This window comes from Dipodomys ordii, unplaced genomic scaffold (assembly GCF_000151885.1).
Source record: "Dipodomys ordii isolate 6190 unplaced genomic scaffold, Dord_2.0 Scaffold20, whole genome shotgun sequence".
Classification (NCBI taxonomy): domain Eukaryota; kingdom Metazoa; phylum Chordata; class Mammalia; order Rodentia; family Heteromyidae; genus Dipodomys; species Dipodomys ordii.
In genome coordinates, this window is record NW_012267236.1 from 3805878 (window position 1) to 3821761 (window position 15884).

General features: G+C 37.8%; 1 protein-coding gene across 1 annotated transcript in view; it reads right to left on the reverse strand.

Moving 5' to 3' along the window:
- Positions 1–15884, reverse strand: part of Birc6 (baculoviral IAP repeat containing 6) — a gene marked incomplete at its 5' end in the record, with an annotated part of 230437 nt that overhangs the window by 148638 nt on the left and 65915 nt on the right. The window contains 9 exons of the mRNA XM_013013525.1: positions 3158–3291; positions 4022–4169; positions 7001–7098; positions 7738–7869; positions 7958–8119; positions 8351–8484; positions 11184–11362; positions 14587–14718; positions 15182–15271. Coding sequence (XP_012868979.1) covers positions 3158–3291; positions 4022–4169; positions 7001–7098; positions 7738–7869; positions 7958–8119; positions 8351–8484; positions 11184–11362; positions 14587–14718; positions 15182–15271 — 1209 coding nt within the window. The remainder of the gene's footprint in view (positions 1–3157; positions 3292–4021; positions 4170–7000; positions 7099–7737; positions 7870–7957; positions 8120–8350; positions 8485–11183; positions 11363–14586; positions 14719–15181; positions 15272–15884) is intronic.

Consider the following 15884-nt stretch of genomic DNA (forward strand, 5'->3'; position numbering starts at 1 on the left):
AAAACTCTAAAGAGGAGCAATAGGCATAGCTCAAGTGACACAGCAAAAGCCTAGAAAGTTCAAGGCCCTGTGTTCAAACCTTAGTACTACTACCAAAAGAAAATTTTTTTCTAGCTAGGCACTGATGGCTCACATCTATAGTACTAGATACACAGGTATATGAGGATCATAGTTCAAAGCTAGCCCAGGCAAGAAAGTCCATGAGTTTTTTTTTTTTTGTTTTTTTGTTTTTGGTGGTTCTGGTACTTGAACTCAGGGTCTAGGTGCTGTACCTGATGTGCACAAGATTAGCACTCTACTAATTGAGCCATGGCGCCACTTCAGGCTTTTTCTGAGTAGTCTTTTGGAGATAAGAGTCTCACAGACTTTCCTGACTGGGCTGGCTTCCAACAGTGATCTATAGATCTCAGCATCCTGGGTAGCAAGGATTATAGGCTTGAGCCACCAGCACCCGGCTTTCTATGAGACTCTCATCTCCAATTAATCACAGAAAATGCTAGAAATGGTGCTGTAGTTCAAGTGATAGAGTGCTCACCTTAAACAACAGGGAGCTCAGGGAGAGTGTTCAAGCCCAAAGTTCAAGCCCCAGGACTATTTCAAAAAAAAAGGAAAGAAAGAAAACCTTTTATAAAACCTAAACTTTAATTTATACTACTTGTATATTGCTTGGATAATCAAATTGGGGGGGGGGGTGTGGAGTTGGTCTTAGGGCTTGAACTCAAGGAACTAGGCTCTGTCCCTGAGCTCTTTTGCTCAAGATGAGCCCTCTACAACTTTGAGCCATAGCTCAACTTCCGGTTTTCTAATGGCTAACTGGAGATAAGAGTTTCATGAACTTTCCTGCCCAAACTGGTTTTAAACAGGTATAAGCCACCAGCACCCAGCCAAAATAATAGAAACTTTAAGATAAAACAATTAAAAATAAGCCAGGCACTGGAGGCTCATACCTATAATCCTAGCTACTCAATAAGCTAAGATCTGAGGATCATGTTTCAAAGCCAAGCCAGAGAGGAAACTCTGTGAGACTCTTATCCTCAAGTATCCACCTAAAAATCTAAAAGCTCAAGAACCAGAAAAAGTGCTCAAGCCCTGAGTTCAAGACCCATGACTGACAATAAATAAATAAACAAATAAATAATAATGCAGGCAACCAGTGATTCATGCCTGTAATCCTACCTACTCAGAAGGCTGAGATCTGAAGATCACAGTTCAAAGCCAGACCAAGGAAGAAAAGTCTGTGAGACTATTATCTCCAATAAAGCCCCAAAATAGCCAAAGCTGGAGCTGTCGTTCAAGTTGTAGAGTACCAGATATGAGAGAAAAAGCTAAGGAAGTGAGAGTGTGAGGATCGGAGTTCAAGCACCAGTACTGGAAATAAATAAATGTATTTCCCTAAAGCCATCATGATTTATTACCATATTGAAAAGTGCTATATGTATCTTTCTAATTTATTTGTCATCAAAGAGTCAGACTTTAAGGTTGGGAAGGTGGCTCAGTGGTAGAGTGCTTGCCTCACATGCATGAGGTCTTGGGTTCGATTTCTCAGCACCACATAAGCAGAAAAAGCCAGAAGTGGTGCTGTGGCTCAAGTAGTAGAGTGCTAGCCTTGACCTGAAGAGCTCAGGGACAGTGCCCAGGCCCAGAGTTCAGGCCCCATGACCAACTTAAAACAAAAAAAATTCAGACTTTAATAAAAGTTAGTAAGAACTTTCTTAAATGACACTGACATTTTATTTCTGGTACACAGCAAAGAACATCATGTTTTTGCAAAGTCAGCACAAATGTCAACCATGCTGGCTTGTCTTTTGAAATATCTTACTAACTGTTCATCTGGCCTGAACTCAAAATTGGTCATCCTCATCTCTGCCTTCAGAAAAATTGGGATTATAGATGTGTACCATCACAGAGACCCATTTTGTTTTATCAACAACACTTAAATAACTGCAATTACATAAAATAAAAAAATAAAATATCAGGGCCTGGGAATGTGGCTTAGCCGTAGAATGCTTGCCTTACATGCATGAAGCCCTGGGTTCAATTCCTCAGCACCACATAAACAGAAAAAACTGGAAGTGGCACTATGGCTCAAGTGGTAGAGTGCTAGCCTTGAGCAAAAGAAGCTCAGGGACAGTGCCCAGGACTAGCAAAAGTCCCAGGACTAGCAAAAAAATAAAAATAAGGTTAAATAAAATATCCGTTATCTTATTTAGTGAAAATAAACACAAAACACTAGATTCTGAAAGTTATTCAAAGGTGCCGTACATACAATTCTGAAAGCAGATTCTTGAAATGTATGCAGAATACATATAACACATACAAAATTTACCTTAAAAAAGTGAGATCAAATACAGGAAATTATTTTTTTAATTAGCCTTACTTATTACTGTAAGTATAAATCAAGAAACTGAGGCAAGACTCAAGTAAAATGTTAATGTGGCAACACACATCAAATTTTAAAGAGAAACAGGATAGAAGAGTATTGACATGCAATGAAAAACAAAATCAATGAAACAAATTCACATTCCTTTCAAATATAACATTAACACACAGTTGAATATTCTTTTTTTTTGGGGGGGGTTGGCCATGGGGCCTGAACTCTGAGGGCGCTGTCCCTCAGCTTTCCAGCTCAAGGCTAGCACTCTACCATTTTAGCTACAGCACCACTTCTGGCTTTTTCTCCTTATGTGGTGATGAGGAATCAAATCCAGGGCCTCATGCATGTGAGGCAAGCACTCTACCACTGAGCCACCTTCCCTGCCCGACGGTTGAATATTCTTATCCAAAATATTGAGTCTAGAAGTAATTCAAATCTTGGAATGATTTTCTTTTTGTGCTCTTTGTATATTTACATAGACTCTACTGATTGAAAATCTTTTATCTAGAAGTCTAAAATGCAGAAAAATCTGAAACTTTTCCAGTACATGATGAATTTTGGAGCATTTCATATTTTAGATTATAAGACTCAGATATTCAACCTCTACTGGCTTTATTGATGCCAGAGGAAAACTAATGTTTAATGATTCACATATGTTAAGGTTAGGTCCTAAAGAATTCCTGACTTCTAAATCAAAGTTAGTTACTGCAAGTAAGTCAAAAAGTAACTGAAACTCAATCTGTAATATTTAGAAATCTCTTTAGTAAAAGAAGTTACTACTACCTGAAAGGACATCTGATAAATCAATTTCATCTGACTGGACACCAATGTTGCTATTGTATATATTTTTGCAAGAAGAGCCACTCATCTCCAAATCAAAAAGGACTGGATCAAACGGTGAACTATATAATCCATATCTAAAAAATAAACGTGTTTCCTGTCAGACAAGTAATTAAGAAATTCCCTGTATAATAGTTTTAAAAGCAAATTAGTTAACAGGACAGAAGGAAATAGTAAATAAATTTAACCAATGCATCAAACTCAGCAAACCCTAGCTCTGTTCTCTGAAATCTAGACTCCAAAAGACTCAGTAACTGCATTTCCAAAAACTGGCAGCTAAGTAGCAAGAGTCTCACCTGGAGCTCAAACATGAAGGTGTATCAGACACTCTTCTCTTTCCCTCAATTACTTCAATGACAAGAGAGAGCACAAACTTTGAAAGAAAAACTCATCAAAAATCAATATTTTTGAACTACAATAATTAGAAAACTCTCTGCTGAAGATCAGCCAAGAACTCAAATTCAAACTTTTGTTATTTCTATGTTAAAGTTCTGAAAATCACCACCAATGAAGGAAAACTGGTTGTAAAAAGTTGTAAAAATGAAACAATCAGACATTAAATGCATCTTCTATTAGAAAGACATTTATTTCATTAAATTACCTCATAAATAACCTATGTAAAATTTATCAAACAAAGGGAATAAAAGAGAAAATAGGAGGGGGGGAGACCCATAGGCTATTATCATTTGGAAAAGGTAAAGCATAAACCTATTTTTGTAAGAAAAAATATATTTCAAGTGTAAATTATTAAGTTACAGTTCTTTACAAAAGCTACCATACTCAAAAAGACCCCCAGTTTAATAATACCTTGTTTGAAGTAAAGCCTCCATTGGTGTTAGCCTGTCTTGTAACTGTCTGGACACAGCAGTAAGCAAAGATGCACAAGATGTGCTGCACCCAGCCAAATCTTCATCTTTAACATAATTCAGAAGGACAAAATACCAGTAGACAGAACCTGAAAATAACAATACATCATCATTTTTCTCTAACAAAGAAAACTTCACATTACATATACATTGGTATAACATCTTTTGCTACAAAAGATACTTCCTTATTCTGGGAAAGGAATTTCTAAGAGCAACTTACAAAGAAAAGACTCCACTTACAAAAAAAAAGTCTCTTGGGGCTGGGAAGGTGGCTCAGTGGTAGAGCGCTTGCGTTGCATGCATGAGGCCCTGGGTTCAATTCCTCAGCACCACATAAGAAAAAAGAAAAAAGCCAGAAGTGCCGCTGTGGCTCAAGTGGTATAGCGCTAGCCTTGAGCTCAAGAGCTGAGGGACAGCGCCAGGCCCAGAGTTCAGGCCCCATGACTGGACCCCCCAAAAAAAGTCTCTTTCGAGCAAGTCTTACTAAACAACATCCTGAGTAATGAATTCCAAACTTTTCTTTTTGGTCCAAGACTGGGACTTGAACTCAATAACTAATGCTTTTGCTAACCGGCACTCTACGAACTGAGCAACAGCTCCAACATCTCAAACCTACTTTTCCAAGATATTCTTATCAACCTACATACTAAGGATTACAATAGTCCTTAGGAGGTGATTCTAAGGGGCATGTTAGACCAGAAAAGCAGAAACTGTAAATTCTCTGAACCATCTCTCTTGAAATACTATTTCTCTGTACTAAAACCCTAAACCCTAGATGACAGAGAGTGTCACACAGCATACTCTGGAAGTGAATCCAGTACATTTATTTTCTAATGTCACACACAGATTGGCAAAGCTTAAAAGATGACTATGATGTACTATCTATAAGATTCTTCCCTAAATCTTGAATAACTAACTACCAAGTACACACTAGAATTTAAGCAACCTACAAGTAAAACTGTCTTCAATAATGAAACTTAAGGGACTTCTTTTTTTAGCTATTAAGCAGTTGTACAAAGAGTTTACACTTCACTCTTATTCACTATTATAGTAAACAGATGAGTACAAAATATTCTATTGGCTGGGAGCTGGTGGCTCACACCCGTAATCCTAGCTACTCAGGAGGCTGATATCTGAGGATTGCGGTTCAAAGCCAGCCTGGGCGGAAAGTCTATGAGTCTCTTATCTCCAATTAACCACCAGAAAATCAGAAATGGACCTGTAGCTCAAAGTGGTAGAGTGCTAGCCTTGAGCAAAAAGGCTCAACAATAGCACTCAGGCCCAAAGTTCAAGCCCAATAATCAACCAAAGAAAAATAATGTTTTTTTGTTTGTTTGCTTTTTTTACTGGAAGTAACACCAGTTTAAGGCAATTTACATTTAAGATAAATATAAACTATAAGTAGTTCTTTAATTACAAAGATAAAAGAACTATTTATCAACTATTTTCATTTTAATAGGGAGCATCTGATCTTTAGTAGATAACCAAAATTCAATGATTCAAAGTCCAGAAAAATGTATCTGGAGATGGCTTTATATCTACTCTCCCTCTAATCTTTGCTAAAATAATATTAAGGAGTGAGTATATGCCAAGGGGGAAGAGGGAAACACAGGTTATCAACTCTGAAAAAAATAAACTACAGTTAAAAAAAAAAAAAAAACAGTTTCTGCATAGTTAAAGACATAGCTACCAAACTAGAAAGACAGCCAACTAATTTGGAAAAAAATATTTAACAGCAAAATATCAGACAAGGGTCAAATATCCATTATATACAGGAAACTCAAGAAACTAATCCCTCCCAAATCTAACAAACCAATCATTAATTGGGCAAGGGAGTAAAAAGAGAGACTTCTCAGAAGAAGAGATAAAAATGGCAAAGAAATACCTGAGGAAATGTTCATCATCCCTGGCCATAAAGGAAATGCAAATAAAACCAACCCTGAGATACCACCTTACCCCAGTCAGAATGGCCCATATCCTATACTCAGCCAACGACAAATGCTGGTAGGGATGAGGAGAAAGAGGAACCCTATTGCACTGCTGGTGGGAATGTACATTAATACAACCACTTTGGAAAGCAGTCTGGATGTATCTCAGAAAGCTAATACAGAACTTCCCTATGACCCAGCCATACTACTCCTAGGCATCTACCCTGAGCAACAGGAACCAGGATATAAGGACACATGCACCTCCATGTTCATTGCTGTGGTACCTATATACAATAGAGTATTAGGCAGCCATTAGAAAGGACAAAATAATGGCATTTGCAGGGAAATGGATGGGAACTAGAACAAATCATTTTGAGCAAGGTGAGGCAAGAGCAAAGAGACACATAGTATCCCTAATATGTGGATGTTAAATTCAAAATGCAAGGAGATATGAAAAGTAAACAGGACCCAAGAAACAAAGGACCTCCACCCATTTTTTCATGTCATTACTAAATGACCCCATATTCATGACCACATATATGGTGTATATATATGTGCACATCTGAGGGAAGCTAGGAGGAGGATATAGAATCAGGGGGAAACAGGGGGAATCATACAACAAAGGGGCCCATCAGCTGTACTGAACATTGATGAAAAAGAACTAAGCAACTCAAGGGCAGCAATGGGAGAGAGGGAATGAGAGGGAAAGAGGAAACAGCTTACACTAAGCAAAAGGAAAGAAATAGCTGTATTGTCAAAGCTCACAGAATTCACAAACTTTATAGACCATGATAATGCAATTTGCCTGATGAAGGTTAGAATGTGTTTGTGGCTTTAACTAAGTATCACTATCACTAATGTGAAATTTGTGAAATTTATGCAGTCACTTAATCACAATAAAAAAATATTTTACAAAAAGGTAGAGAGCAAATAGGAAAAAATTCAAGCAAACCCCTGAGTATAACTATTTGTGATTAAGTAATTTTACATACCACCAGTTGCGGCTGCTGGTAAAAATGACATATTATCAAGAAGAGCCTTCAACAGAACAGATCCAAATCCCGGTTGACATGGGTCACATTTGCCATTACTGAAAATGTTGAAGAAGAGAAAAGAAAAACTTTATAAAGACATTACTCATGGGTTAAATTCAACCCTAAACCTGATGTAGTTATTAAGTCAAAATGTATTCATATGTTCCAAGAGAAATATGCCTTATGGTCCTACAAACATAATGAATGGCCAGATACTAGGGGCTGAATACACAAAGGGTCTTTGTATTAGCTTTTTAGGTATTAAACCTCCTACTTAACTTAGAAAGGGCTAAAAGCAGGTGCAGTTAATACTGACCATTAGCTGTTAAACACAACTTGGACACTGAATTTCAGAGATTACAGAAAATTAGGTGCACAATATTAGAAAAAGTCCCATAATAATGTTATGTAATAATATGATTCCAAGTAAAGACAATCAAGGAGTAGAAATGAGAGAAAAGTTCCCTTTATCAAATTCACCAGACTACTACTAAAAGGCAAAGAAAACTAGCAAACTTTTTTTATTAATAGATTTATTTAATATAGTATTTTACCCTAAGAATCCAACTTTTTTTCTTAGGCTCTCAATAACATTAATCAACTACTGAAATGCTAAGTTACATACACAAACTATACAAGCAATGTATTAGGCACCAAATTGCAGGTACACATTTTACAAATTAAAAAACACCAACCTAATGCAAAAGGCTAGAAATCGAGCGCATTTATGGGCTATACTTCGTCCTGCCTCAAAGAAACAAACACGTACAATGTCTGAAAGACACTTTCGTGTTTTTGAAAGTAGGCTCTCATTTCCTTCTTTTGAACTGCAAAACAAAAACAGACACATTTTTCACTCTGAATCATAACATACAAAGGACAATTATCAGTGATAAGCAAAATTACAATCTTAACCTTCCAGGTCCATTTGAATGTACTCCAGCTAACCAACACAGAGTATCCAACACAAGACTTTGGGCATGTTCTGTGGTTTGGCCATCATCTGCTTTTTTGCATAGAGTGTTGAGGAGCTTTTCATGAAATTCTGAAAACTGTAACATAGCACAACGTTGAACTCTATAAAAGAAAAAAAAAAATCAACGTGAACAAATTACCAATGAAAAGGCCACCAATTAGACTCAATCTTTGAAAGTCTGGTTGATCATATGAAGTTTCTATTTTATCCCCAGTTGTACTAGGTTTGAACCCAGTTCAGAGGTTGAGCTTCCTAAGCAGACATTTTATCTCCTGAGCAAAAATCCCCACACTTTTGCCCAAACGAATACTAGGTAAATGAAATAAGATTACCTTTCCTTAGAAATTGAAGTTTTCTTAAATCTTCGAATGGTGACTGAGACCTCCTGAAGTAAGTCACAGCCCCGAAGATTTTCAGATTTACGTGTTCCACCTGCATTTTCATTCTTTACATTGGATGATTTTTCCTAAAAATACGAAAGCAAAGAATTGAAACAAACAAAACAAAAAAAAATTGTAAGGATATAAAACAGAAAATAACTGAATCATCACAATGAGAACATTACTTTCAGATTTAAAAAATAGCTTTTACCCTCGCCTTCAATAAACAACTATTTTTTCACAAAATGATAACAAGGAAAGTAAACACAAAGTTACTATTTTAAAGGTTTAATGATTAAAGACTTTAAAACCAAAATCTTGAAAAATATGATAACAGCACCTGCTCTGCCTACCTCAGAGATATTTTGAGGATTAAATCAGATAAAAGTACACAGAAGTCCTTGAAAGGGGCTGGGAAGTTGGCTCAGTGGTAGAGCACATGCCTTGCATGCCTGAGGCCCTGGGTTCGATTCCTCAGCACCACATAAGCAAAAAGAAAAACGCCAGAAGTGGCGCTGTGGCTCAAGTAGTAGAGTGCTAGCCTTGAGCTGAAGAGCTGAGGGACAGCACTCAGGCCCAGAGTTCAGGCCCCACGACTGGACCCCACCCCCAAAAAAAAGAAGTCCTTGAAAAATTGGAAGACCTATATAAATATGATTGGTGTTACTAATATTATTGCTATTGTTGCTTGTGAATAATGATTATAGAGAAATAAACTCCAAGCCCAGACCATTATCAAATGTCTGCATGATAGAGCTAGTTGTTGAAAATCAACCATGAAGACTTCAACAAAATCTAAAATGAGTTCCCAGTTTTGTTTTGTTTTTTTCTGTCAGTCCCACAGCAGCTTTTTTTTGCTCAAGGCTAGCACTCTACCACTTTGAGTCACAACTCCACTTCCAGTTTTCTGGGAGTTAATTAGAGATAAAAGTCTCATGGACTTTTCTGCCTAGGCTGGCTTTAAACTGAGATCCTCAGATTTCAGTTTCCTGAGCAGCTAGGATTACAGGCATTCTTTCTGAATCCTCCCAAATAGTTACCAAAGGAAGAATGTAATAGATAAAAATAAATACCACTAATTAAGGAAAAAAGTATTATGGCCTAAAATATAAAGGCAAGTACCTAGCAGGAACAGTGGACCAGGACTGTAATTGTAATCATTGCTAATTGGCAAATAGAGATTAGGATATCATGGTTTTGCAAGATAACGAATGAACCAATGGCTGGGTATAGTGGCGCATATCTGTCATTCCAGCAACACAAGGATACACAAATACAACAAGAATACAGTAAAGGCTGACAATGGGAAGAAAGCAGGAGCTACCTTGGAAGTAATACAAAAAGGTGACTCTAGCTTGAAATCCTAGCTAATCTGAAGGCTAAGATCTAAAGATTCTAATTGAAGCTAAAACTGAACAAGAAAGCCAGTGAAACACTGATCCTATTAACCAGCAAAAAGTCAGACATGAGAAGCTGGGCACTGGTGATTCATGCCTGTAATCCTAGCTACTCAGGAGACTGGGATCTGAAGATCACAGTTTGAAGTCAGCCCAGGCAGAAAAGTGCATGAGGCCAGGCAGCGAAATCCATGAGATTCATAACTCCTGTTAATCATCAGAAAACTGGAAGCAGAACATCACTAGACTTGAGCAAACAAAATACTCAGGGTAGTGCCCAGTCCCTAAATTGAAGCCAAAAGAAAGAAAGAAAAGAAAGAAAGGAAGGAAGGAAGGAAGGAAGGAAGGAAGGAAGGAAGGAAGGAAGGAACGGGGGCACCAGTGGCTCACAACTGAAATCCTAGCTACTCAGGAGGCTGAGACCTGAAGATCAAGGTTCAAAGCCAGCCTGGGAAAGTCCGTGAAACTCTAATCTCCAATAGCCCACCAGAAAACCAGAAGTGGTGCTGTGGCTCAAGTGGTAGAGTGTTTGCCTTGTGTTGACGAGCTAAGGGACAGCACTCTGGCCCAGAGTTCAAGCACTATGACAAAAAGATAAATAAAAAATAATAATAAAAGTGGAGTTGTGGCCTTGAGGGAAAAAAAAAAGGACAGTGCCCAGGTCTTGAGTTCAGGCCTCAGTACCAGCCACCCCCACCCCCCATCCAAAAAGGGGTTTCATGGCAAAATGACTGAACAGGTAGAGCAACTGGGTTCAAATCCCAGTATCACCAAAAAAAAATTCCTGTTTTAAAAAAAGTTTGCAATATCCAACAGTAGCTCACCTCTATAATCCTAATCTCTTCCACTCAGGAGGAGGGTAGAGGGCTACCCTTGAACAAAAAGGCCCAGGGAGGGGCTGGTGGTAGAGTGCTTCCCTTGAATGCATGAGGCCCTGGGCTCGATTCCTCAGCACCATATAAGCAGAAAAAGCTGGAAGTGGCACTGTGGCTCAAGTGGTAGAGTGCTAGCCTTGAGCTGAAGAGCTGAGGGACAGCGCTCAGGCTGAGTTCAGGCCCCATGACCGACAAAAAAATAAGGCCCTGGGACAACACCCAGGCCAATAGCCACAGGAAGAAAGGAAAGGAGGGAAGGAGGGAGGGAGAGAGGGAAGGATTTGAACTACTCATAATTGCTCCATATTGAGTATATTTTTATTAATGCTAGATAATCTGCCTAAAGCTAATACAAAACATTTTCTTCTTAATTATATTTTAAGGCCCTACAAAGAAAAGGTACAAAATAAACATCAAACAAAACATTAATGAGTCAGACTACTTCCAAGAATGTGTCAAGTCTCATCTATAGTACTTACAACAATGAAATTGTTCAAAATGATAGTTTCATACCTTGCCTGCTGCAACTTTTGCCAAGAGAGAAGCAAGTGAGTAACCCTTGTTACTCTGGTGTTTTAAGGATGGAAGTCTTACTACAGGACGAATACCACCATTACAAATCTCATCTGTTCCTCTTTCATTCACGGCTTTGACATGAATTAAAAATGAACGATATTTTCCACCTGCCATACCTAAAGAAGTGATGTAGAATGGGATAATAATTCAATCACCAAAACCACAAGTTGTTTTTCATCTTCATAGAGTAAGCTAAATGCTAAAGAAAAATACACCAGCAAGCCAAGTGCTAGTGACTAGACTTGAGTACAAAAGCTCAGGGACAGCAGCCAAGTCGCTGAGTTCAAACCCCAGGACTGGCTTTTTTTATTTTTTGGTGTTTTCTTTTGTTTTTTATTTTGGGGGGGGGGTGTTGTTTTTGCCAGTCCTGGGGCTTAACCTCAGGGCCTGGGCACTGTTCCTGAGCTTCTTTTGCTCAAGGCTAGTACTCTACCACTTGAGCCACAGTGACACTTCCAGCTTTTTCAATACTGAGGAAGCGAACTCCGGGCATCCATCATGCATGCTAGGCAAGCACTCTAACACTAACCCATATTCCCAGCCTGGCTTTTGTTTCTAAGGTCCATCAATTTATACCATTTTCAAATTACACTGTTTGTGTATATGGTTTACAACTTAGCCCATTCCCCCAATAAAACCCTATAGCAATATGAATAACATAAAATAGACATTATTGGTCATTATAAATACTTGGCATGATTTTCTCCAATTACACTGTTCACTTAATGGCAGAAATTTTCTAAGCTCTAAGAAAAAAACATCTTTAAAAAGAATAAAACTGACTATCTACAGTGGCTCACAAATATAACCCCAGCTACCGGGAGATAGAAATTGAGAGTCAAGATTCCAGTCCAGTCACAAAAAGGTTAGTGCAAAGTCTTCAATCAATAAGGTAGGATTAGTGGCACACATCAGTCATCTCAACTATATGGAAGATCATAGGTGGAAGGATCATGACCTAAAATAAATCCTTGGCCAAAACAAAAACAAAAAAACTTGACTTAAAATGGTAACTCTTCTGTATACCACCTTAAAAAATAATAACAATCTAAAACAAAATGCCAGAAGTTTAAAGTATGGTTGAAGTGAGAGAGAGCTTATCTAGCAAGCAAAAACCCTTGAGATCAAACTCCAATAACATCAAAAAAAAAAAAAAATACAAAAAAGGAACCACCCACAAATAATTATGGTACCATTACATACAGCCATCCAGCATTCACTTGTATTAAATGTACAAGCATACATATGACATACACGCGTATACCTAGTATCATAGTTCTTACAAGTTAAAAATGAAAGGCATTGGGTAATCATATCTTAAAATATAAAAAGAGAGGACTGGGAAGGTGGCTCAGTGGTAGAGCGCTTGCGTTGCATGCCTGAGGCCCTGGGTTCGATTCCTCAGCACCACATAAGCAAAAAGAAAAAAAAAAGCCAGAAGTGGTGCTGTGGCTCAAGTGGTACAGTGCTAGCCTTGAGCTGAAGAGCTGAGGGATAGCACCCAGGCCCAGAGTTCAGGCCCCACAACCGGACCCCTCCCCCCCCCAAAAAAACTACATATATATAAAGAGAAAATGAAAAAGTAAAACCATCACTGTAAAAACAGGTCTGTAAAGAATATAAAATGAAATAGTACCTATGTTGAATTTAATGAAAATTCTTATAACGGCCTATCACAAATAGAATACTTAATGATATTAATAAACCTACTAGCAAACAACCAGTCTACAGTTACCCTAGCAGGCATTTAACTTTTTCATAATTAGCCAAATGTCTGTAGCTCACATCTGCAATTCTACTCAAGAGGGTAAGATGTAAGGATTGTGATTCAAAGCCAGCCCAGGCAGTAAAATCTATGAGACTCTTAACTCCAATTAACCACCAAAAGTAAAAATTTAAAAAAAAAAAAAAAAACCCTTAAGTGGAGGTTTGGCTCAAGTGGTAGAGTGCTAGCCTTGAGCAAAAAAGCCCAAAGAAAATAAGCCAAATAAATAGCCAGGCGCCAGTGGCTCACGCCTGTAATCAATCGTAGCTACTCAGGAGACTGAGATCTGAGGATCTCGGTTCAAAGCCAGCCCAGGCAGGAAAGTCTGTGAAACCCTTATAAACCACCAGAAAACCAGAAGTGGCGCTGTAGTTCAAGTGGTAGAGTGCTCGCCTTGAGCTGAAGAGCTGAAGGACAGCGCTCAGGCCCAGACTTCAAGTCCCACGACTGACAAAAAAAAGGAAAGAAAAAAAAAAAAAAAAGAAAGAAAATAAGCCAAAGAAAGTGAAACTGTAGATATAGAATATTATTGTATACCATGTCTGCATATTATGTGTACCTATGAAATTGTGGACAGCAACTTTACAAATCAAAATGGTCATTACTTAGGTGATAAACTATTTGAGGGGTTTGGGTAAGAATCTCTATTCCCCTATTCTACTTCAAAATGTCTTCAAAAACTGAGCTAAGCATTTTACAGGTCGGCTTTTGTTTTATTCACACGTGGAATTCAAAAGCTAACATAACAAATTTCTATTTATTATCTATGTAACAGTCAATAAATTTTTAAATATCCATTCATTAGAATTTGTGTTTATGATATATAAATCATTTTATCAGATATTGTCAAAGTATTAAATATGTGTTCTATAAAAGCCATCTTACAAGGAAAATTAAACAATAGGACAGTTAAAAATGACAGCACAATGTCAGATAATTTGGAAGAGCACTAGTAAGTCATCCTACAGTCTTTTTGTTCACAATACTGGAGTTAGAACTCAGAGTCTCTCATTTTCTAGAGTGTTGCTCTGATTACTTAAGTCACATCTGCCGCACACTCTTGTCATTTCTTTACCCTTAGTCAACAGTAACAGCCAGGCACTGGTGATCACCCCTGTAATCCTAGGTACCCAGAAGACTGAGATTTGAAGATCCTTGTTCAAAGTTAGCTCTGGCAGAAAATTTGAGACTCTTAACTCCAATTAACTACCAAAGCCAGAAGAAGAGCTGTGGGACTCAACTCATAGAGCGTTACCTGTGAGCAAAAAAAGCTCAAAACAGTGCTCAGGCCATACGTTCAAGCCCCCGGACTGGCAAAATAAGGAAGGGAAGGGAAAAGGAAAAGGAAAAGGGGAAAGGAGAAAGGGAAAGAAAAGGGGAAAGGGAAGGGGGAAAGAAAAGAGTCAGTGCCACTCCATGACAGAAAAAGTAGGACCAGAAATTTCACAATATAATTACTTATAGTAGAAAATAATTTCACACCAAAAACTAACTGGATTCTAATGAAAGCCCAAACAAAACAGTAGCTTACATTTGGATCACTTTATTTTACTATTATGGAATATATTACTTCACCTTTAACAAGTTTAGGGCTTGTTAATGTCAACATCCCAGCATGCCCAGATAGATCAAGGCCACTAGCAAGCCAGACAGGCCCACACAAGATGTCTTCTTTATGATCCTCTAAAAATGAACACAACCTAAGACCTAAAAAGAAAAATACAGATTTTTCTTTTAGTTATTTAGAATGCAATAACTGACTAGCAAATATCCATTCCATTTACATAGCATACCAACTGAGAAAATGTGATCACCTAAGAATTCATTGCCATGCTTAGGAAAGATAATCAATTATCTGGAGTGTTATATGTTGCTTTCCACTGTAATAGTGTTTTACATTTCACTTTGATTTTCCAAAATTTCTAAAACCATGACTTGATTTCAACTACCAAGGTATTAAAAAGCAAGAATATAAGTATTAGTGCAGCTGTGTTCACAAAGATGAGCTGAAAGTTAAAGCATATTGCCAACGCAGAATTATAAGTTATTTTTAAATCACATTCTTAAAACCAAGCTTTTGCAAGCCATAGAGAAATCTTTGCCCAACATGATACGTTTAGATCACTATTCCTTCTACTGTCATGGACAACAGCTCCATAATTTAACTCACACTGTGATTCCTCTACATCCATGTGCTGCATTTCTTCATTCAAATCAATCAGGGACGGTTTCCCATTTTGTTCCACTTCAGTGTTAAGAGCTGGAGACAAAGGAAAGGTGATCTGCCTATCTACTGCTGTTTCTAGAGGATAAAAATATTAGTAAACTTAATTTTGATTATGATGATTTTTGTGCCTAAAAATCTTTAACTTTGCTGTTAAATTGGAAGCTACTGTGATTTTTTTATCACAGATGATATAAAACAATTGTCAAAAGAGAAAAATAACTAGATTCAATTATTTTATAAATTGTCCTGTCTTCTAATGGTAATTAAACATTCAACCTGAATTATACAAATTGTTGGCAACTAAATTAAAAGTTCAAATTCTAGGCTGCACACTACTAAAAGTTCCTGCAGTTTAGGAAATACCACTGCCTACATCACAGATATAATTACATAAAGGTCTGTCATGACTAAAAGAAATATATATAGGGGGGTGGAGGTGGGGTAGTTGAGGAGGTAGGAGGGACAGGATGTTAGGGAGGGAAAAAAGGAGACAACAATGCTGGATAAGAAATGTACTCATAGCCGGGCGCTGGTGGCTCAAGCCTGTAATCCTAGCTACTCAGGAGGCTGAGATCTGAGGATCGTGGTTCAAAGCCAGCCAGGGCAGGAGAGACCATGAAACTCCTATCTCCAATAAACCACTAGA